Source organism: Euphorbia lathyris, chromosome 9 (genome assembly GCF_963576675.1).
Source record: "Euphorbia lathyris chromosome 9, ddEupLath1.1, whole genome shotgun sequence".
Lineage (NCBI taxonomy): Eukaryota > Viridiplantae > Streptophyta > Magnoliopsida > Malpighiales > Euphorbiaceae > Euphorbia > Euphorbia lathyris.
In genome coordinates, this window is record NC_088918.1 from 68,672,543 (window position 1) to 68,698,182 (window position 25,640).

At 35.9% G+C, this 25,640-nt stretch overlaps 1 protein-coding gene across 1 annotated transcript; it reads left to right on the plus strand.

Annotated features, from left to right (window-relative positions):
- Window positions 1-7,785: 7,785 nt before the first annotated feature.
- Window positions 7,786-19,235, plus strand: LOC136207409 (protein Rf1, mitochondrial-like). Its single transcript, XM_065998671.1, has 5 exons — window positions 7,786-9,553; window positions 16,549-16,936; window positions 17,138-18,403; window positions 18,708-18,774; window positions 18,890-19,235. The coding sequence occupies exons 1-3, from the start codon at window positions 8,121-8,123 to the stop codon at window positions 18,368-18,370; spliced, it is 3,054 nt and encodes a 1,017-aa protein (XP_065854743.1). The 5' UTR covers window positions 7,786-8,120; the 3' UTR covers window positions 18,371-18,403; window positions 18,708-18,774; window positions 18,890-19,235.
- Window positions 19,236-25,640: the final 6,405 nt, after the last annotated feature.

Sequence of the window (25,640 nt, forward strand, 5' to 3'; positions counted from 1 at the left end):
AGCTTTGCCTCTACCATAATGCACTCAACCTAGCTCACACTAAGTACAATGGATTGCCAAATCCTTTTACAGACATATACTTCAAGTAGTTAGGAACACTTTTGTATAAAGAAACTTTCTCCAATTCGGACTCTAAGATCCTCAAAATGCTACATCAACATGGCTGCCTCACATGACATTCAATTTCGAGGCAGTCATGATCCATCTAGGTTTTCTTCCTCTATATATGGAATTAAAGTCCCATAGTTTACAGAGGGTTTCATAACACATATAGGAACATAGTTTATTCTTTATGTATCTTCAAATTCGAACAATATCAATATGAAAAATATGCTCCAAAATGACGGAAAGCAGTACCCTAGATTTCTGTTTAGGGCACTTGATACATATCTTTCATTTGGACAGCCTATAACCACTTCAAACAACACCAAAACTCAACAAACTCAATAATAACTCATCCACAACAACTCCTATCATCATACCTAGGTATTTCATAATCTCAAACTCATAGAAAACAAGCTAAAACAACATACTAACCTTCAAGTTGTGTCTATCACCTAGTATGCTTCCTAACTTAACTTGTTTGGCTTGACAATGGAAGAAATTGGAAGAGTTTTCTTTGGAGGATGTTAGGGTATGAAAAGGGAAAGTTTGCTGAAGCTTTGGTCGAAATTGTGGCTGGAAAGCATAAAGAATGAGTTGTGTACATCCATTTGAAATGAAGAGGTGCATTTTGTCTCAATCTTGGGTGACATCATGCTTAAGTGAGGTGCTTGTTCACAAAACTCATTTCTAGCCCTCCACAAGTCTAATTTAATCAATTAAGGACATGTTCATTCATTCATTTAAGTCCTAACTCAATTAACCAATCGTTACATCTTAATGACACACTAATCGTCTACTAATCGCATTATGCATACGAAACTTCCGATGCCAATGAGATGAATCTAAAATGTATGTATTCAATCATGAAAACATATATGAATGTGGGAAGATGTATATGTTAGGGTTTAGGGATGTTACAGTTCTTCCCCCCTTAAAGAATTTCGTCCCCGAAATTCACTTACCAGAAGCTTCAAATAGGTAAGGATATTGTGTCCTCATATTTTCTTCTACCTCCCAAGTTGCCTCATCAAGTGTTTGATTATGACTCCATCTCACCTTAACCATTGGAATTTCACGGTTTCTGAGTCGTTTCATTTCTCGTCCCAAAATCTCTAAAGGTTGCTCACGAATAGTCAAGTCTGTGTTCACTATTGCAATCTCAGGTTCAGGAATCATATGACTTGGGTCTGATCTATATCTTCTTAATACTGACACATGAAATACATCATGTATTAAAGACAATTCTGGTGGTAAAGCTAACCTATAAGCCAATGGTCCAACTCTCTCAATGATCTCATAAGGCCCAATGTATCTTGGATTCAACTTCCCTCTTCTACCAAAACGAACTATTCCTTTCCATGGGGATATTTTTAAAAACACTTTATCTCCAACTTTATATTCCATCTCCCTTCGGTGCTGATCCACATAAGCTTTCTGACGTTCTTGTGCAGCTTTTAAATACTTCTTTATGACATTGATCTTCTCAACCGTTTCCTGGACTAACTCAGGTCCTTCCAATTTCCTCATTCCTTCAACATCCCAACATATAGGGCTTCTACACGGTCTTCCATACAATGCCTCATAAGGTGTCATGCCTATACTCGAATGATAACCATTATTATAAGCAAACTCCATCAGAGGTAAATGTATATCCCACTCACCTTGGAAATTAAGAACACAAGCTCTCATCATATCCTCTAAGGTCTGAATAGTTCTTTCTGATTGTCCATCTGTCTGTGGATGAAAAACTGTACTGAAATGCAATTTTGTTCCCAAGGAGTGTTGCAAACTGCCCCAAAATCTAGATGTGAATCTAGGATCACGATCTGAAACAATAGATATAGGTACTCCATGCAATCTCACAATTTGTTCCACATAAAGTCTAGCCAATTTATCCATCGAGTCTGTCTGTTGAACCGGTAGAAAGTGAGCAGATTTCGTAAGTCTATCTACTATCACCCATATACTATCGTGTCTACGCCTTGTTCTTGGTAATCCCATCACAAAATCCATAGTGATCCTCTCCCATTTCCACTCTGGTATGGTTAAAGGTTTTAGTTTTCCCACGGGAGCTTGATGCTCAGCTTTAACCTGTTGACATGTCAAACATTTGGAAACAAAATCAGATACATCTTTCTTCATTGTAGGCCACCAGTAAAAAGGTCTCAAATTTCTGTACATCTTTATCATTCCTGGGTGCATAGCATAAGGAGAATTATGTGCTTCCTGTAAAATTTCTGATCTTAAATCTGCTACATCTGGAACACATAATCGACTTCCTAACATCATAGTCCCATCATCTTCCACAGAAATATCAGGTCTCTTACCTTGTTGTACATGATCTCTCATTTTCTGTAAATAAGGATCATGCCACTGTGCTTCTTGGATCCTTTCTTTCAAATCTGGTTTTACCCGTAGTGTAGCCATCAAACCTGTTACTTCATTTACTTCTAACTGCACATCCATGGCTCGCATCTCCACTAGTGAATTCAAACTATAACTCTTCATACTAGCCACAATATCAACACTCTTTCTACTCAAAGCATCTGCAACCACATTAGCTTTTCCTGGATGGTAATCTATTGTACAATCATAATCTTTTAATAGCTCAATCCATCTCCTTTGTCTTAGGTTCAACTCCTTTTGTGTAAAGATGTACTTCAAACTCTTGTGATCAGTGAGAATCTGAAATGTCTCCCCATATAGGTAATGTCTCCATACCTTCAATGCATGGATGACTGCTGCCAACTCTAAGTCGTGTGTGGGGTAATTCATCTCATGAGGTCTCAGTTGCCTAGAAGCATATGCAATAACTTTCCCATTTTGCATTAGAACACATCCCAAACCTTGTCCCGAGGCATCTGTATAAACAACAAAGCCACCACCTTCAGAAGGTAACACTAACACTGGTGTGGAAGTTAATCTCTTCTTTAGTTCCTCAAAGCTTTGGTGACATTTATCATTCCACTGGAATACAACTCCCTTTCTCAGCAATTTAGTTAATGGACCTGCAATTAGAGAAAAACCCTCTACAAATCTCCTGTAATAACCAGCTAACCCAAGAAAACTCCTAAGCTCTGTAACGTTCTTTGGCGGTTCCCACTCATCAATAGCTTTAATTTTGGAAGGGTCGGGTTGAACCCCTTCACCTGACACCACATGACCAAGGAATACAACTTCATCCATCCAAAATTCACATTTGCTCAGCTTTGCATACATCTGATTATCTCTTAAAATTTTCAAAACAATTCTCAAATGTTGTTCATGCTCACCCACAGTTCTTGAGTACACTAGGATATCATCAATGAACACCACAACAAACTTATCTAGATATGGCTGAAAAGTCATGTTCATTAATGCCATGAAAGCTGCAGGAGCATTAGTCAAGCCAAAAGGCATCACAAGAAACTCAAAATGACCATACCTTGTACGAAAAGCAGTTTTAGGTATGTCAGCTTCGGCAACTCTCAACTGCCAATAGCCCGATCTTAGATCAATCTTTGAAAAATGACGAGCTCCTCTAAGTTGATCTAGCAAATCATCAATTCGAGGCAATGGATACTTGTTTTTCACTGTCATTCTGTTTAATTGTCTGTAATCGATACATAGTCGCATACTACCATCTTTCTTCTTCACAAATAATACAGGTGCTCCCCACGGTGAAGTACTAGGTCGTATAAACCCCTTCTCAAGTAGTTCTTCTATTTGTTTCTTCAATTCTTGTAATTCCATTGGAGCCATTCTATATGGAGCAATTGATATAGGAGATACTCCTGGCATGGTCTCAATAGGAAAATCAATCTCCCTATGAGGTGGTAATCCTGGTAGTTCATCTACGAATACATCTGCAAAATCTCTCACCACTGGAATATTCTCCAATTTGCCTCCATCCTCCCTAGTATCCACAACATGAGCTAAATATGCCTCACACCCACTTCTAATCCATCTGATTGCTTGAATTGCAGATATTAAACAAGACGGCACAACCTTTCTCTCCCCAACAAATAACACAGTTGACTCTGAAGTAAAATGTAACACAACTTCCTTTGAACAACAATCAACTTTAGCTTCATATTTACACAGCCAATCCATCCCCAAAATAATATCAAATTCTCTAAACCCCATAACTACTAAATCTATAGGGAACTCACTTCCCCTCACTTTTATAGGACAATCTCTCAGAACCTGATTTACAATAACATTATTCCCCACTGGTAGGATAACTCCCACATCATATCCTAATGGTTCTACCTTCCCATTTATTTTCAATATAAACTCAGGTGTTATGTATGAATGAGTGGATCCAGGGTCAATCAAAACAAAAGCTAAGGTATCAAGGATAGAAATTGTACCGGATATAACCTCTGGTGCTATTTGAGCTTCACCCCTCGTCATATTGAAGGCTCTATTTCGTGGTAAATTTTGTGTCTGTCCACCCATAGGAGCATCATGTCTACCCCCTCTACCTCCTCCTCGACCTCTGCCTCTGCCTCTATCCACTCCAGCTACACCACCTCCTATATTAGACTGAGGTTGAACTCTCTCTCCTCTATCAACTAATAAGGGACAATTGTTACGATAATGGCCTGTTTCTCCACACTCAAAACATGTGCCCTTCTTAAATGAACCATAACACTCTCCTGTGTGAGATCGGCCACATCTGCCACAAACCAGGGAAGGTCCCCAACACTCACCTCTGTGTACCCGTCCACATGTCTGACAAGCTAGAAAAGATGTTGTTCTCGCTCCTCCTCTATACCCACTATGAAACCGACCACCTGAAAATCTGTTACTACCCACGGATGGAGCACTACTCAAAACATCTCCAAATCCGCCCCGTGATCTAGTCCCACCATGATGGATACTACTACTACCTCTAAATTGTTGAGAATAGCCTCTAGAAGAAACTGAGAATCCACCTCTCTTTGTTGGCCTGCTAGACTGACCCTCTGTATCAAATCTAGCCCTTTTGGTTACAAAAAGTTGTTCTCTATCTTTCACAATTTCCTCAGCTCTGAGTGCAGATTCTACTAACAATCTAAAGCTCGTTTCATGTGCATGAATCCCCATTCTAACATCTGGGTGTAGACCATGTTCAAACCTACGACATTTTGCTTCTTCTGTAGCCACATTTGCAGGTGCATATTTGGCTAAGGTGTTAAACTTAAGCTCGTATTCAGCCACAGACATATCCTCCTGCATAAGGGTTAAAAACTCTGTTTGTTTCCTATCTTTGTATATCATTGACATGTACTTATTAGTGAACAACTTCTTGAAAATATCCCATGTTATTTCAGTTCTAATTCTTGTCCTTTTTATAGATCTCCACCATTCTAAAGCTTCACCAGTGAAAAGATTAGAAACATATTTGACCATTGAGTCCAGACGACACTCTGTGTTCTCAAGTACATCTTCAATCTTGGCCCACCATTTATCAGCTATATCAGGATCTGTGCTACCCTCAAACTCTGTTGCACCCATCTTTTTAAGCTTTTCAAAATTTTTATCAAAGATTGGCGCATCTCGACGAGCTTGAACACGTGGTTGAGGCTGACCTTGAGCCAAATAGATTCCCATCATTTCTTCAAACTGGTTGTAACCCTGCGGATAACCTGCATGTCCTGAAGCTCCTATATGTTCTGAGCCCCCAGACTCATGAACATGACCAACCGAACCATGATTAGACACATTACCGGATTGTCCATTCTCACCATCAGACTCCATAACCCTACATGAAACATGACCATGTCAACATGCTTTAGCATAAGAAAATATGATTATGTGGTCTTAACCTAGGAATCCAAAACAAGTCATACACAACCAAATCCCTAGGAAAGTAGACCCGCTCTGATACCACTAAATGTAACCCCCTCACTTGGATCACATGATATCTCACACAATATCAGTTATAGACATGCTTTCAATACTCAATCATATAAACTTCAATCTCATATAAACTTTACAGATTATACATAAGAGAAAGCATTTACAATACACGTTTAAGTCATTATCCTGCATAGAGGATTTACAAAACAAAAGTACATCACAAGACTCCAAAATGCCTAGATGAGAATGGACTGACACTGCTGGTGCGACCTTAAGCAAGAAGAACTCCACCTAACCTGTAAAATCTGTTGGCAAGGGGTGAGCTGCCTACTCATTAAACATATTACACATATATGTATATACAAAAGTAATGTAAAGAGCACAAATCAAAATATATCATCAGTACCAAGTTAGAATTTATTCACCTGTTTCATTTATTATAGTAATACTTATTTTAGAAAGGCCTTGCTGTACTTAGACAATATATATAAAATGGTCATTGGGCCCAATCTGTATTCCGGCTCACTAAATTCGGAATACAATCATCTGTGCTACGGAGGAGTTACACTCAACTCACGTACTCATATATCTCAACACATGTGCTTCCGGCTCACAATATTCGGATAGCACTCTCAACTTGGACCATTTCACATATCCATCTAAGCAAGCTCATATTCATTTATAATCCAACCATTATCCAGTTCCAGTATGTGCACAAGGCTCAACATGCCGTATTTACTCATAACACTGCAACATACTCAATCATATCACTTCCTTATCAATCATAGCGGATCACAAACACTCAAACATGATTCACATCATTCACATAAGATTCAACCACATCTCACACTCAACAAGTCATACACATATGCAACTCGTCCGGAGAAGATGAAACCCACATTTTCATTTCATGTGTTCTCGCAAAGCAGATTTGGGGACTGTTCTTTTCCGATAATCGAATGGAGCATGTTGTTGATGTCTTTTGTTGGTTCGAAAATTTGCTTACCTCATCTTTACCGGGTGCTGAGTCCGTAGTTGTAGTCCTATGGAATATTTGGAAATATCACAATCAAGTTGTATGGAATAAGAAGTATAGTCTACCGGAATCAATCTGGCAGCAAGAACGGAAGAAGCGGTTTGAAAAAATGCGCAGGTACGTGCACCGTGTATCAATTCTAGTCATCCAATGTTTTCGGATTCATGACAGACACCGCGCCTTGGGCTGTTGATCTTCAATGTGGATGCGGGGATTGGAGCAGACTCGACATTCTGTTCCGTGGGTATGCTAGTTCGAAACCACCTTGACGAATGCACACACACGAGGAGAGCAGGCTTAGCAGATATTATCGACCCAACTTTGGCAGACGCAATGACTGTTGGGGAGGCACTTAGCTACTTTGGCAAAGGCAATGATTGGGGTGAGTGGGTATCTCCACCACCTTTTCTTATCGATGTTTTACATTTCGATTTAAGTTAATACAATTCTTTATTCTTAAAAAAAACACATGTCAAAGCATTCCAACTTTTAGGGTAAAATGATGTTGTACTAAATTTAAATTGTCACAAATCCCTACTCCTCGTTGCTTTCTTCTTTTTTTTTTTTTTTGTGGAGGTCTTCAATTTCTACCTATTTTGTGGATCTACTCTTAAGAGAAAAAAAAAATTTCATTTATTTGAGTTAGATTTACTATAATTTTACTGGGTTAGATTTACTATAATTTATTTGAGTAAAATCCTTTTACGGGGTTAGATTTACTATAATTTTTTATTATATTTTCTTTTTAATCCGTGTTTTTATATATTATTTGAGTTAAATTGATTTCAACCTTAATTAAAATAAAGAAGAAAAAAAAAACAGTTTAACCTTTTCTTAAACTCGCATTCATTTGTTGTTCACATCACCGCCGCTACCCAAATTCTCCACTCGGTCTCAGATCAACTCCACCACCATCACCATGCTTACTTCCGCTTTCAGACGCCTTCTTCTTTCTTCCTCTTCTTCAGCTTCACCTCTCTCTTCTTTTCCATACTCCTAATTCAGTCGCTGCCTCCGTTGATGTTCTCGCTTCCTTCGATCATCTTCTTCGTATGAAGCCCCGACCTTCCGTGATTGAGTTCACCAAATTGCTGTCTTCACTGGTTAGGATGAAAGATTTTCATACTGCTATTTCTCTGTCCAAGCAGATGGAATGGTGAGAATTAAGCCTAATATTTATACTTTTAGTATCTTAATTAATTGCTTCTGTCATTTAGGGCGTGTTGATTTTGGGTTCTCTGTGTTAGCCAAGACTTTTAAGCTTGGTTTTGAGCCGACCATTATAACCTTCACTACTTTGATCAATGGGTTATGTAAAAACGGTAAAGTTGATGATGCAGTGGATTTGTTTGATAAGGTAGTCGCTTTAGGTTATCAACCTAATGTCTATACATATACTGTGATCATAGACGGGTTTTGTAAAATTGGAAATATGCATGTGGTTATGTCTTTGCTCAAAACAATGACTGAGAGGGGTTGTGAGCCTGACGTGGTCACATATAATTCTATAATTTATGGGCTTTGCAAGTATAACTTAGTTGCGGAAGCATTTGACCTCTTCATGGAAATGAAGAATCAAACTGTGTTGCCTAATGTTGTCACCTATAATTCTATGATTCATGGTTTGTGTTGTACTAGCAAATGGAATGAAGCTTTGGTGGTGTTCAATGAAATGTTGGATAGGAATGTAGCTCCGGATGCTATCACCTACAATTCATTAATTCACTGTTTGTGCTTGTTGAGCAAGTGGAAAGAAGCTTTCATGTTATTCAATGAAATGTTGGATACGGATGTAGCTCCAGACATAGTTACTTTAAATATATTGGTTGATGAATTTTGTAAACAAGGAATGATAATGAAAGCTCAGTGTGCGGTCAACATGATTATTCAAAGGGGTGTAAAGCCAAATGTTGTTACTTATAACTCGTTGTTAAATGGGTACGGTTTACATAGCCAAATGCATAGAGCAAACAAAGTTTTTCATGTGATGGTGAAAAATGGTTGTGAACCTGATGTTTATACTTATAACATCTTCATCAATTGGTGTTGTAAGTATAAAAGGATAGACGTGGCATTGGATCTTCATGAACAAATGCTTAATAAAGGTATAGTTCCCGACGTTTATACTTATAATTCCCTTATCAATGGCTCACGCCTTTCAAGGTACCCTTGGAAAGCCCTGAAGCTTTTTAAGTACATATGGACAAGTGCTTGTCCAGATTTAGTAACTTACAACATTTTGATAGATGGCTCCTTCAAAGATGGAAGGTCCAAAGATGCAGTAGACTTGATTTCAAGGCTTTATGTTGATGGCTTGCAACCCGATATCTACACGGTTAATATAATTATCGATGGACTAAGCAGAGTAGGGTTCTTGGATAAAGCATACAAAGTCTTTAGAAACATGGAAGAAAATGGCATCTCACCAGATAGTTACTCTTATAATATGATTATCCGTGGATTTCTTCGGCACAAGGATCGGTCAAGGGCATTGGAACTCATTCATGAAATGCATGAGAGGGGCTTCTCTGAAGACAACACCACAATAGATCTGCTAAGAATAAATAATGTAATTCTGAAATCACCGTAAATAAATTTATCTTGATGGATAAATCAGATTATCGGGAGCTTCATCAGTGCAGGTGATATTCCTTTTGTTCAATAAGTGCATTTCATTTGCAAAATTTGTTTCAAACATGTAATTTCTTGCTTTGTTACTGTTGCTGTGTTTTTGATGTTATTCTGAGAAAACTGCAATTCTTTTTTCCTTGCTGAATGCCAAAAAATGCAAGTGATTATTTAAAATTTAACACTTGCATGGAAGATGTTTGCAGAGTGAAGTTTGGCTTTTCATATTTTAACACATTGCAAATAATTTTTGTTGATTCCATTATTTGTAAGATGTGATTTTTTTGTTGTCCGTTCTGTAACGTTCTGATGTTTACGTTGTATCAGGTAATTCAGTGCTCACTAATGCAGAACGTAATAGAATAGAAGGCATTTGACAGATTCTGCAACCTTTGTTCTCTGTCACCAAGGTATGGAATCCTGTCTTCACTTACTTTGTGAAGCTTGCACTATTGGAATGATTTGATTCAAATTTGTGAAGTGTTTTTATTTGTTGATAATTTGTAGGGTAATTTAGGTTCAATCTGAAAAGTGGATATATGGCATCATTAAGTTACACCCTTTTATTTATTTTTTTTTGTGATTTCTAACTCTAGCTTTTTCTACTACTATTAAATTCCAAGAATCTGGAGTCTAGTGTCTGCGCATTAATTTATGCACACAGTGACGGATCCCAAACAAACTGTTATATACATGTTCATGTGATCTCTTTATCCCCCGTGTCTTGAATAGTTTGTTTACTGAAATTGATGTCATGAATCTAAATTAGTAGTTACATTTTTTCTTTAATATTTCAGGGGTTTGAGGTCAAAGCAAGAAAGGGTTTATTAAACTTCAATTTGCTCTAGGGGTAGAAGAAAGCATTAAAAGGGATGAGAGGGATATGCTTAATCTGAAGTAAGAGAAACTAAATGGAAATGTTGAAACTCTAAGATGTTACAAGGATGGAAGCCCTGTGGTTTTGAGGAGAAAGAATTACAAACAACTAAAATGGAATAACTTTGTTCTTTTTAGTTGATGTTTCTATTTTCTATTGTAGAATATCACTTTTAGTGTTGTCCTAAAACGTTATTCATCAATTGGCTGGTCAAATACATCAGAAAAGTTGTCTGTTTAGCTTTAGTTTTTATTCCTTTGTCAATTGTTTGTTTCTTCCATTGCGGAATCAGAATTGATATTAATAAATTCCATCTTTGCCTGAGTTGTCATCTTTTCATAGCTGTTTACTTTAGCACAGGTCATGCAATTCTATCATTGGGACTCTGCTTATTCTGGGTTGCTTTCATTGAGATTCATGGTTTTTCAGTGACCCGATCCTAATGGGATTACCCGTGCTTTGTATGGGACGCGTATTAGATCAATAAAATTACTCGTGATGGGTACCCGCCATATATTTGCCTATTTATTTTTAATGTATTTTATTTCTTGATAGTTTGAGTGATTTATAATTTTGAATATTTGTTAAATTTGTAGATGAATTATTTATGGATGGTTTATTAAATTTAGTCTTTGTTAAATTTGTAATATTTTTTTTGTCTTATCTATTGATTTTTAACGGTAAGGATATCCATGATTTAAATGGGACGGGAATGAAATTCATGAAATATACTTGTTAGGGTAATAAGATAGGTAAGGGTTTGAGATTGACACTACCTTCGGGTAACTTACCGTTGCCATCCATACTCTTTAGGAGAGGGAGTGAAGGTTTATTGAGGAGTCTAATAATACAAAATTCTTACCTAACAATATGCACCTTTTGTGTTGCAAGTTAACTCTACAATTCTGGTTTCTAGCAACAATTTCATTGTTTAAATTGACTCATGATACATCATAAGTTAGATAATTGTTTATTAAATAATTAAAATTTCATCTTAAAATAACTATTTATTAACTAATATTTTATTTGATTTCAAAGTTATCCTTCTTATATCTATTGATTATCTATTTCATATTTCAAATAACATGTAAAAAACGGTAAATGTGAAAATGGTAAAAATGTTAAAAGCAATAAAAAAAAGTGAAAAAATGAAAAATGGGAGAAATAATAAAAATGTGAAAAACACAAAAAAATACGAACCTGGTTACTCCTCGAAAGCTGTTGTGCTCGACTAGTGTTTTTCTAAACATTGGTAAGAATATGAAAAATAGAAGAAAAAACGTGGAAACGTGAAAATAGTAAAAAATGTATAAATTGGAAAAACGTGTAAAACCATATAAATAAGAAAAATAGGCTAAACGTGAAAAATGGTAAAAACGGTAAAAACGCAAAAATTGCAAAAGTGGTAAAAAAAATGTGAAAAACTATAAAACGGGCATAACAATAAATATTGGAAAGAGCGAAAAAAAACATGATAAACTGAAAAAAATGATAAATAACAAAAACGTGTAAAACATTAAAAATACGAAAAATAGAAAAAGTGAAATACAAGAAAAATGGTAACAACCTGGAAAACTGTAAAAGTGGGAAAAATGGAAAAAACATTAACAATAAAAAATCGTGACAAATGAAAAAGCGCGAAAAATAGTAAAAAAGTGGGAAAAAGTGAAAATACAAAAATCAGAAAAACATGAAAAACACGTAGAATGGTAAAACGTTAAAAACGAAAAAAATAGAAAAATAGAAAAAACCTGAAATTGGTAAAATAGAAAAAAAACAATAAAAGTGACAAATGTACAATGTGAATAACGAAAAAATATAAAAAACGGTAAACAAAAAATGTGAAAAACGATAAAAAAAAATGTAAAGAACATGGTTATCATGTTTTTCACGTTTTTGTTTCTCGTGTTTATATCGTTTTTACCCTTTGTCATGTTTTCTTTCAATTTTTTGCATTTGTAATATTTTTCCGATTTTTGCATTTTTATCGTTTTTTGCATTTTTCACGTGGTTACCATTTTTCTCTTTTTTTTTTCATTTTTTTTTTGTGGTTTGACCATTTTTTACGTTTTTACTGTCTTGTTTTTTCCGCTTTCACATTTTTCCATTTGTTTATTGTTTTCACGTTTTTCGCCATTTTCCATTTTACTGCTTTCCATGCTTTTTTCTTCATTCTTCGTGTTTTTACTGTTTTTCGCTTTTTAAATTTTGTGTGTGTGGGTTTTCATGTTTTTACCGCTTTTTTCTGTTTGTTTGTTTTTTGCATTTTTTAGTTTTTCGTGTTTTTACCTTCTTCCTTTTGCGTTTTTTTTCCATTTTTCGCTTTTTACCATGGTGAAAAACGAGAAAATTGGTAACAACCTGAAACATTGTAAAAATGTGAAAAATGGAAAAAACATTAATAATACAAAAAAACGCGAAAAATAGTAAAAGCGTGAAAAAGTGTAATCAGAAAAATGTGCAAAAATCGGAAAAACATCAAAACACGTAAAATGGTATAATGTTAAAGATGAAAAAAATCAGAAAATAGAAAAACCCTGAAAATGGTAAAATAGAAAAAAGAGTGACAAATGTACAATGTGAATAACGAAAAAATATAAAGAAACGTGTCTATCATGTTTTTTTTTTTTTCGTTGTTTGTTTGTCGCTTATATATGGTTTATTTCTCTGTTTTACCAATTGTTTATTTCTCTGTTTTATCAATTGTTTGTTTCTTCCAATATGACATCAGAATTAATATAAAGTGATTTGTTTGCGTATGTTATTAATATTTGATTAGAGAGTACAAAATGAGTTTGCTACCTAAATAAACAACCAAGGAAGTATACAGTTTGAGATCCCAACATGCATGTCTAGCATATTCATTCATTATTTTATATATTATTTTTAATTTTGGAATAACTATTTCATAACTAGTATTTTATTTTATTTCAAAGTTATCCTCTCATATCTCTCACTCATCTAAAAGTTATACGGAAAAAAATGAAAAAATTGAGAAAAATAGTAAAAACGTTATAAGCGGTAAAAATGTGAAAAAATTGACAAAAATGAGAAATAATAAAAATGTATAAAACGGTAAAAAATTGAAAAGGTGAAAAACACAAAAATGATAAAAACAAGGAAATTGTGAAAACATAGAAGTCAATTAGGATTGAGTGTACATCTTAGAGATTTTGAACTAGACTAAATATCCGAATAAAAAGATCCAAAATTGAATTAAATTGTTGACTTTTTATTTAGGACCGAACTGAATTGTACTGTTGACTTAATGAGGTACTTTTTAAATTCCTAATATTATTAGGTAAATATGTTGGAGATTCTAGAACCAGATCCAATATTCGAAAAAATTGATCTAGAACCAGATTGAACCATTGACTTTTTCTTTAGGACTGAACCAAATTATACTGTTGACCTAATTAAATATAATTCTGGAGATTTTCAAATCTCGAAATTGTATCGAGCCGTACCACCCCCTAGTTCCAATAATATTGTTGTTGAATTATTAAACTTTGCACATTTTTAAAGATATATGTTATTATTAGCCTATAATATAAAATTTCATTTTATTCCAAAAAGCATGGGACAAAAAATATTAGGTTTGTAATAATCAAAATACGTGTGGAAACAATTTTGTCAAGTGCAACATCAAATTCAAACTCAAACTCGACTGATTAGCTCTTTGAAAGTGTCACTCACCATGTAACAACGGATTTGGGAAATCTCCAGGCTCATAGTGAATATGACGGCCTTGAATTTGAAGAGATTGTAGTAGGTAATGATAATTTTATCCATATCTTTCATATTGGTGGATCCTTAGTTTGGGGGAACTATAAGGGCAGACTGGCTCCGACACTAGGAAGAACCTATAAATATCCCCCAGCTAATACCTCACACGTGTAACTTTTTCTCTTTCTAAGCACTTGGACTTTCTCTCTATATATTATCTTTACTAACTTGACCGTCTAAGTGTATTCAGGGGACTCTTCCCAGTGCAGGTTGACCTACGGACACAACGAACTTGACCCTTCAACATTTGTTGTGGTGAGCGCTGAGTGAACATTTTTAAAACCCATCACCATACTTTTTTCTCCCACTCAACGACATGACGGAAACCGCCCAGCCAGTGGAGCCTACGCCCACCAAGGAAGTCATGGGAACTAGTCAACCCGCAATGGCTAACTGCTTCAATTTCACGGACGACGCGATGACTAGTTCCTCCATGGACCAAGACCCATCAACTTAGCTCATGAAAACATTGCAGCAGTTCTAGGCGGAACAGAGTGGCCAGGCCGAGGCCCAACGCCAAATGTTGGCCATACAGACGGCCATACTGGAGGATAACAAGAGGAAATGGGAATTCTTCCAACTCAAGCACCCGCCCGCACCAGAGGCATCCGCTCCTAGTCTAAAAGAGGCCAGCATCCCGCGCACGGAAAAAGAACCCGCCCCACAAGTCTCGACACCCCCACCCCCACCCCCACGATAAGGCGAGTAGGATGATTGGGAAACCAAGTTCCAGCGTTTCCTGGACAAAAAGGCCTTGGAGGCACCGTGGGATGAAGTATCACCTCGAACAAGACTCTCATGATCCAGCGAATCATAGAGGCCATCTTCCTGAGGAATTGAAAAACCCAATCGATTCGAGCTTTGACCGACCCAAACTCGAATAATTTATAAACTAGGCAAACTCGTTTGCATCCCTAATAATAATAATAATAATAATAATGGGCTTAATATATCAGTTGTCTCATGAACTTGTTCAAAAAGCTTGATTGACCCCTCAAAGTTATATAATATTTCATTAGCACTTTAAATTTATTTAAAGTGTCATAATTAAGTCCTTAAATCTAGAAAAATGTTCTAAACCTTTAACGATGTCATTAACCAAGTTAAGATCACCCATAAGTCAATTTGAGGGGATAACAAGACACTTCTTAACTTTAAAGATTCAATCAAGTTTTAAGAACAATATAAAGTGCTCGTTTGTTTCCAATTTTTAGAGCTGCCTTTTGCCTTTCAATGCTAAACAGGAGATAGAAAGCGTTTGATAAAAAGTTGAAACAACTGCTTTTTGCAGAAAAATAACTAATATCTACAATGTATCGGCAACAGCAAACAGGAGCTGCATCAGCAAACAGCTAACAGCAACAGTAAACAGAAAACAGGAACAGCTGAAACAAACGGTCTCTAAGCCAATAAAAAACTGCAAAAACACATGTCCCTTTTCTTAAACTTCGCCCTTGTTTGGGAGGGGGTGAATGGAAGTAAATGAGAGTAATGGAAGGTTAAATATCAAGTTAATCTTATTTGGGAGTTGTTTTTTTAAGAGTAAATGAAAGTTAATGGAAGTTAAATGTTTACTTCCTTTAACCTCCAAATTGGGGGTTAGCGGGAGTAACATAAAGTTTTTTAAGGACTTAATACATCATTGGCCCCTGAACTTGTCCAAAAAGCTTGATTAGCCCTCTGAATTTGCGCAAAATGTAATCAATTGATTACTCGGTTGCAAAAAAGTAAGTTAAATACAGAATATGTATTGCATGAGTCTTAAAAAAAAATAAAACGAGGAATCCCCATACCCACCCCGCGAAACAAACGGGGACAAAATTCATCCCGTCCCGTGGAGAATCAACGACCTTGCGGGTATCCTCGTTTACCCATTTAAAGTTTAAAAAAATATATGAAAAAAGAAATAAATGAAAAGAATAAAGAAAAAAAAAAAAATAGGAGAATATGATGAACAAATAGATATAGATTGAAATAGAAGTAAAACATTTAGATCGGATTAATCATAGGTTCAAGTTTTTCTATACGTATTTTTTATTTTCTATGATTAATAATATATTATCGGGGATTAAACGGTAATCCGTCGGAAATCCCCGCAGGACACAATACAGGACGAATTCGGAGATCTAGCGGAATGGAGATAGTTTTCCCATCCCGATCCTGTCCCCACCAACAGGACAAATATTAGTCCCCGTTCCCCATCTATAATAAAATAGGGTGGAGATTACCCGCCACATTTACATCCCTACGTATAACTTTCACCTCCATTTTAAGTCTAACCCCCATTAAGCTGGGAACTCCCAAAGCCTTCATCTGCAGTTCTTAGGGATTTGTCGTTCACATCACCGCCGCTATCCAAATTCTCCACTCGGTCTCAGATCAACTCCACCACCATCACCATGCTTACTTCCGCTTTCAGACGCCTTCTTCTTTCTTCCTCTTCTTCAGCTTCACCTCTCTCTTCTTTTCCATTTCATCATATTACGGCGCTGGGTTCCATTTCTCCTTTCCATACTCCTAATTCAGGCGCTGCCTCCATTGATGTTCTCGCTTCCTTCGATCATCTTCTTCGTATGAAGCCCCGACCTTCCGTGATTGAGTTCAACAAATTGCTGTCTTCACTCGTTAGGATGAAAGATTTTCATACTGCTATTTCTCTGTCCAAGCAGATGGAATTGGTGAGAATTAAGCCTGATGTTTATACTTTTACCATCTTAATTAATTGCTTCTGTCGTTTAGGGCATGTTAATTTTGGGTTATCTGTGTTAGCCAAAACTTTTAAGCTTGGTTTTGAGCCGACCGTTATAACCTTCACTACTTTGATCAATGGGTTATGTAAAAATGGTAAAGTTGATGATGCAGTGGATTTGTTTGATTAGGTTATTGCGTTAGGTTATCAACCTAATGTGTATACATACAATGTGATTATAGACGGGTTATGTAAAGTTGGAAATATGCATGTGGTTATGCCTTTGCTCAAAACAATGACTGAGAGGGGTTGTGAGCCTGACGTGGTCACGTATAGTTCTATAATTGATGGCCTTTGCAAGTATAACTTAGTTGCGGAAGCATTTGACCTCTTCATGGAAATGAAGAATCAAAGTGTGTTGCCTAATGTTGTCACCTATAATTCTATGATTCATGGTTTGTGTTGTACTAGCAAATGGAATGAAGCTTTGGTGGTGTTCAATGAAATGTTGGATAGGAATGTAGCTCCGGATGTTATCACCTACAGTTTGTTAATTCACAATATGTGTTTGTTGAGCAAGTGGAAAGAAGCTTTCATGTTATTCAATGAAATGTTGGATACGGATGTAGCTCCAGACATAGTTACTTTAAACATATTGGTTGATGAATTTTGTAAACAAGGAATGATAATGAAAGCTCAGTGTGCGGTCAACATGATTATTCAAAGGGGTGTAAAGCCAAATGTTGTTACTTATAACTCGTTGTTAAATGGGTACGGTTTACATAGCCAAATGCATAGAGCAAACAAAGTTTTTCATGTGATGGTGAAAAATGGTTGTAAACCTGATGTTTATACTTATAACATCTTCATCAATTGGTGTTGTAAGTATAAAAGGATAGACGTGGCACTGGATCTTCATGATGAAATGCTTACTAAAGGTATAGTTCCCGACATTTATACTTATAATTCCCTTATCAATGGCTCGCGCCTTTCAAGGTACCCTTGGAAAGCCCTGAAGCTTTTTAAGTACATATGGACAAGTGCTTGTTCAGATTTAGTAACTTACAACATTTTGATAGATGGCTCCTTCAAAGATGGAAGGTCCAAAGATGCAGCAGACTTGATTTCAAGGCTTTATGTTGATGGCTTGCAACCCAATATCTACACAGTTAATATAATGATCGATGGACTAAGCAGAGTAGGGTTCTTGGATAAAGCATACAAAGTCTTTAGAAACATGGAAGAAAATGGCTTCTCACCAGATAGTTACTCTTATAATATGATTATCCATGGATTTCTTCGGCACAAGGATCGGTCAAGGGCATTGGAACTCATTCATGAAATGCATGAGAAGGGCTTCTCTGAAGACACCACCACAATAGATCTGCTAAGAATAAATAATGTAATTCTGAAATCACCGTAATAAATCAGACTATCGGGAGCTTCAACAGTGCAGGTGATATTCCTTTTGTTCAATAAGTTCATTTCATTTGCAAAATTTGTTTCAAACATGTAATTTCTTGCTTTGTTAATGTTGCTGTGATTTTGATGTTATTCTGAGGAAACTGCAATTCTTTTTTCCTTGCTGAAGGCCCAAAAATGCAAGTGATTATTTAAAATTTAACACTTGCATGGAAGATGTTTGCAGAGTGATTTCATATTTTAACACATTGCAAATTATTTTTGTTGATTCCATTATTTGTAAGATGTGATTTTTTTGTTGTCTGTTCTGTAATGTTCTGATGTTTACTTTGTATCAGGTAATTCAATGCTCACTAATGCAGAACGTAATAGAATAGAAGGCATTTGACAGATTCTGCAACCAAGGTATGAGAAAAGTTGTCTGTTTATCTTTGGTTTTTATTCCTTTTATCAATTGTTTGTTTCTTCCATTGTGGAATCAGAATTGTCATCTTATCATAGTTTGTTTACTTTAGCACAGGTCATGCAATCCTATCATTGAGACTCTGCTTATTCTGACTAGCCTATCATTGAGATCAACAAGGCCAACAACTGCAATTGATAACACCTGCATACTCTTTAGGAGAGGGAGTGAAGGTTTATTGAGGAGTCAATATTTCTGCACCTTTTGTGTTTGCAACCTAACTCTACAATTAGTGTCCTTATTTTCTCTCATTAGTCTATCTATGTATTTCTTGCCCGTCTAAGCGATTTTCAGCAGCCTGAACTCTGCCTAGGATACCTAAGTGTCGCCTAAGCGACCATGAACAAAAGTGTTTACTATTATTGTTATTATTTGCTTTATTATAATTCTTTTTTGAATATTATGACATGGTTATTCGTGAATTATGTTTGTTAGTTTCAGATATTTTGGTTTAGTTGGGTTCTCTACTTGTTTTTATGACATGGTTTAAGATTTTAAGGGAGTCAAATGCATCATTTGTTACTCAATTTATATGGCTGTCTCAAAATGGTCACTCAATTTCAATTTGTCTCAATAAAATCACTCAACTTTGAGTATTCTCTCAATTAGGCCACTCTGACGATTTCAGTAATTTAAAAGCACCAAAATGATAACATAGGTGACACGTTAGTATAAGTCAACTATGACCTCTAACCAAAACGACATATGACATCCATGTATGAGTCATCTGGCTATCACGTGTCAGTTATTTTTATAGAAAAAACACAAAATTTATTTTTTTTCATAAAAATAACCGACACGTGGCTGTCACGTTTAGTTTCGGTCATAAATCTGAGTTGACTTATGTTGACGTGTTACCATGTCATTATTTCGATTCATTTTAACCATTTAAATCAGCAGAATGACCTAATTAAGACAAAACTCAAAGTTGAGTGATTTTATTGAAACAAATTAAAGTTGAGTAACCATTTTGAGACAGCCATGTAAGTTCAGTGATCTATGGGGCGTTTAACCTGATTTTAAGGACATTGTTTTACAGTTTTTGATGAATTATATATATATATATATTTTTTTATTATTTTGGTGAATTATATTAATTGTGAACATTAATTTGCTAAGTTGTTTAAATAATAATGTTGTTGAAATAGTGATGTTTATACATTCTTAAAGATATATGTTATAAATATACGAGTTTTTTTTGTATTAAATCTTTTAAATTATTATTTTTAGATAGTATAACATATACTTCAATTGATTTTAATATAACAATTTGTTTAGTAAAAAAGTACGAATCTGATTACTCCTCGAGAGCCTTTCTGCTTGACTAGCGTTTTTTTAAAACCTTGGTAAAAATATGAAAAATAGAAGAAGAAACGTGGAAACATGAAAATAGTAAAAAATGTGTAAATTGGAAAAACGTGTAGAACCGTATAAAATAAGAAAAATAGACTAAACATGAAAAATGGTAAAAACATGGAAAACGGTAAAAATGTAAAAATTGCAAAAATGTTAAAAAAATGTGAAAAACTGTAAAATGGGTATAACGATAAATATGGGAAAGAGCGAAAAAAAAATGATAAACTGGAAAAATGATAAATAACAAAAAAGCGTATAACAATAAAAATACAGAAAAAGTGAAATACGAGAAAAATGGTAACAATCCAAAAAACTGTAAAAATGGGAAAAACATTAACAATAAAAAAACCGTGAGAAATGAAAAAACGCGAAAAATAGTAAAAAAGTCGGAAAAAATGAAAATGCAAAAATCAGAAAAACATGAAAAACACGCATAATGGTAAAACGTTAAAAACGAAAAAAAAATAGAAAAAACCTGAAAATGGTAAAATAGAAAAAAAAAAACAATAAAAGTGACAAATGTACAATGTGACTAACGAAAAAATATAAAAAACGGTAAACAAAAAATGTGACAAACGATAAAAAAAAAATGTAAAGAAACATGGTTATCATGTTTTTCACGTTTTTGTTTCTCGCGTTTATATCGTCTTTACCTTTTTTCACGTTTTCTTTCAATTTTTTGCATTTGTACTATTTTTCCGATTTTTGCATTTTTCGCGTGGTTACCATTTTTCGCTTTTTTTTTTCATTTTTGGTGGTTTGACCATTTTTTTACGTTTTTTTGCATTTTTTACTGTTTTCCACTTTTTCTAGTTTTTCGTGTTTTTACCTTCTTCTTTTTGGCGTTTTTTTTTCCATTTTTCGTTTTTTACCATTGTGAAAAACGAGAAAATCGGTAACAACCTAAAACACTATAAAATGAGAAAAACAGAAAAAATGTAAAGAAATATGGTTATTATATTTTTTTATGTTTTATTCGTTTTTTGTCTGTCGTGTTTATATCGTCTCTACCAGTTGTTTATTTCTCTGTTTTCAGAATTAATATAAAGTGATTTGTTTGCGTAAAAAAAGCATGTTATTGATATTTGATTAGAGAGTACAAAATGAGTTTGCTACCTAAATAAACAACCAAGGAAGCATGGGTTACACATTTCTTACTTAACAGTTTGAGATCTCAACATGCATGTCTTGCATATTCATTCATTATTTTAGGGTGTTGTTATATTTAGTCACAAATTCCCACCCCTAACCCCGTGAAAGGACGAAAATGCCCTTTCATTGATTTTGGATGGAAAAAGCCTCTTTTTTTTTTGCCGTGTGGCTATCACGCCTCACCGTGTGGCCGAGCGTGATAGCCCCACGCCTCACCGTGTGGTTGGGCGTGTGGCTATCACGCCCGGCCACATGGTGAGGCGTGGGGCTATCACGCCCGACCACACGGTGAGGCATGATAGCCACACGCCCGACCTCACGGTGGGACGTGATAGACACACGCCCGCGTGTCAGGAGGGCAATAAAAAAATTAGTCCGTCAATTAAACCCGTAAATACTTGTTACGTGTTCAAACTACACAATTTTAATTAAAACCTGTAAAATATCATACAATTTTAATTAAAACTCGTAACAATAATATAAGTTCATGAATAAATATTAACAAAATAAAAAATTTCAACAACTAAACTTAACTAAAATTTACAACATAAAAATTTAGTTAAAGTAAATTAAACAAACTAAAAATTACAAAAATTTAATTAAAATTAACTAAATTAAAAAAAAAATATGCTAAAAAAATTTGCCCATACGCTACACTGGCGTATGGGCATCACGCCGTCACCTCTGGTGCGGCGTATGAACATCACGCCGCACCACAGGTGACAGCGTGATGTTCATACACCGCACCACAGATGATGTGTGATGTCCATACGCCCCCATGTCCCGATTCTGATTTCGAATAACAGCAAAATTCGATGCAAAAAACGTCCAAAAAACATCAAAATCAAACGGGCATACATATCATAGGTCCCTTCATTGCTAAATTAGTTCGGATCCATGTTTTCGTGGATAAATTAGTCCGGATTAGATTAAAGAGAGTTTAGGTTGTTTGAGAGTATTTGAAAATTCTAAAAAATTTCTTAAGGGTATTTCGGTCTTTTCACGGGGTAGGGGTGAGAATTCAAGGCTAGGTATAGTAATTCACTTATTTTATATTTTTAACTTTGGAATAACTATTTCTTATTTGATTTCAAAGTTATCTTCTCATATCTCTCACTCGTCTATTTTATATTTCACATGAAAAATGGTAAAAATGCAAAAAAAAAAAGTAAAAAATGGTATAAAAAAAACGAGAAAAATGATAAAAACATTATAAGCGGTAAAAATGTGAAAAAAATGGAAAAAAAGGAGAAATAATAAAAATGTGTAAAACGGTAAAAATCTGAAAAGGTGAAAAATACTAAAATGGTAAAAACAAGGAAATTGTGAAAACACAAAAGTCAATTAGGGCTGAATATGCATCTTAGAGATTCTTGAACCAAACTGAATACCCGAATAAAAAGATCTAAAATTGAATTAAACTGTTGACTTTTTATTTAGGATTGAACTGAATTGTACTGTTGACTTAATTAGGTACTTTTTAAATTCCGAATATTATTAAGTAAATATGTTGGAGAACCTAGAACCGGATCCAATATTCGAAAAAAATGATTTAGAACCAGATTGAACCGTTGACTTTTTTTAAGACCGGACTGAATTGTACCGTTGACCTAATTAGATACAATTATACTCAACCCTGGTTCTAATAATATTGTCGTTGAAATGTTGAAGTTTGCACATTTTAAAAGATACATGTTATCATTAGCCCATAAAATAAAATTTCATTGTATTCCAAAAAGCATACAACAAAAAAATAAAAGGTTTATAAAAATCAAAATATGCGTGGAAACAATTTTGTCAAGTGCAACATCAAATTCAAACTTAAACTTGACTGATTGGCTCTTTGACTCAAGTGCCATTCACCATGTAACAACAGATTTGGGACATCTCCAGGTTCACAGTGAATATGACGACCTTGAATTTGAAGAGATTGTAGTAGGTAATGACAAATTTATCCCTATCTTTCATATTAGTGGATCCTTAATCTGGAGGAACTACAAGGGCAGACTGGCTCCAACACCAGGAAGAACCTATAAATATCCCACAGCTAATACCTCACACCGGTAATTTTTTTCTCTCTAAGCACTTGGACTTTCTCTCTATATATTATCTTTACTAACTTGATCGTCGAAGTGTATTCAGGGGACTCTTCCCAGTGCAGGTTAACCCACGGACACAACAAACTCGACCCCTCAACATTTACTGTGGTGAGCGCTGAGTGAACATTTTTAAAACCCTTCACCATATTCTTTTCTCCCGCTCAATGACATGACGGAAACCCCCCAGCCAGTGGAGCCTACGCCCATCAAGGAAGTCATGTGAACTAGTCAACCCGCTCGACAACAAGATCTGAGGCAATGGCTAACTGCCTCAATTTCACGGACGGTGCGATGACTAGTTCCTCCACGGACCTGGACCAAGACCCATCAGCTTAGCTCCTGAAAACAATGTAGCAGTTCTAGGCGGTATAGAGTGGCCAGGCCGAGGCCCAACGCCAAATGTTGGCCATGCAGATGACCATACTAGAGAATAACAAGAGGATATGGGAATTCTTCCAACTCAAGCACCCGCCCGCACCAGAGGCGTCCGCTCCTAGTCCAAAAGAGGCCAGCATCCCGCGCACGGAAGAAGAACCCGCCCCACAAGTCTCGACACCCCCACCCCCATGATAGGGCGAGTAGGATGATTGGGAAAAGAAGTTCCAACGTTTCCTGGACAAAAAGGCCTTGGAGGTACACTGGGATGAAGTATCACCTCGAACAAGACTCCCATGATCCAGCGAATCATAGACGCCATCTACCCGATGAATTGGAAAACCCAAGCAATTCGAGCTTTGACCAAGCCGAACTCGAACAATTTGTAAGCTAAGCAAACTCGTTTGCACCCCTAATAATAATAATAATAATAATGGACTTAATATATCAGTTGCCTCATGAACTTGTTCAAAAAGTTGATTGACCCCTCAAAGTTACATAATATTTCATTAGCACTTTAAATTTATTTAAAATGTCATAATTAAGTCCTTAAATCTAGAAAAGTGTTCTAAACCTTTAACGATGTCATTAACCAAGTTAAGATCACCCATAAGTCAATTTGAGGGGATAGCAAGACACTTCTTAACTTTAAAGATTCAATCAAGTTTTAAGAACAATATTAAGTGCTCGTTTGTTTCCAATTTTCGGAGCTGCCTTTTGCCTTTCAATAGTAAACACGAGATAGAAAACACTTCTTAACTTTTGATAACATCGAGATATTATCATGAGGACCAAAAGAGATATATGCCTTTAAGTATGCCACGTAGCAAAAGAAGTCAGCTGGCGGATCTCCCTGGACTAGCTCTAGGAGATCCGCTGGCGGATCTCTAAGGCGAATCTCTAGGTTCACCTTGGTAACGGCTGGCCGTCGGCTCGGCCATAAAGGATCATTAAATGGATCATTAACTGTCTTACCCGCCAGGTTAAGAGTAACTTGTAACCGCCATTAAATGAGCATTAATGGAGACTTTCTAGTTACCTAGAGGTTACGAACTTCTCAACTATATATAGCCTACCATTCTAGGCTATCAAGGTATTCAGACTTTTCTATATTCTCTAAGCTTTGTCAATACAGTTTATTCTTCATATTCTCTACTGACTTTGGCATCGAAGTTTCCCCCGTCGAACCCAACGACGCCCCCCACAGGGACGAGCTCCGATCACAAGTTTCTCCCTTGTTATCAATTGGTGCGATGAACGTGGAATCCTTGATCAAATAAAGGGTTTTTCGTTCACACTGAAACATCATGACCGATGGAGGACAAAATCCCTCATTTGGGATTGAATCACCGATAATTACACCATCTAGTGCTGATCGCACTAACACAACTGCTCCTGTAACAAATATCGATGGAAACATGCCCACTGCTTCTTTCATCGATATGTGTGCTCGGGATATCGAGGCACGATATGGGCTTGAAATTGGGAACCGCCTCCGGGCGTTCATGACTCTTCCTCCTCGTTGGAGTACGGTATCTACGTCAGCTGTCTCATCTTTGCCTCCATTAAACTTTGGTCTGGGACCAGGTGCCCATAGATCTTCATTCCTTCAAGCTCACAACATTGATTCCATGATAACTACTACGGCATCAGGTGGCGGACGACCGGTTATCAGGGAGTTATTTCCTGGCGAGGGAAGTCGAAGGAACGATACGGTCCCTCCTGGCGGATCGGAGATTCCAAGGTTTAATCTTGATGGACCAAATGTACCTAGGCGCCCGCGGACAAATTAGTCTCTTGGTGGATTTAAGGAGCCCATTCGTAAA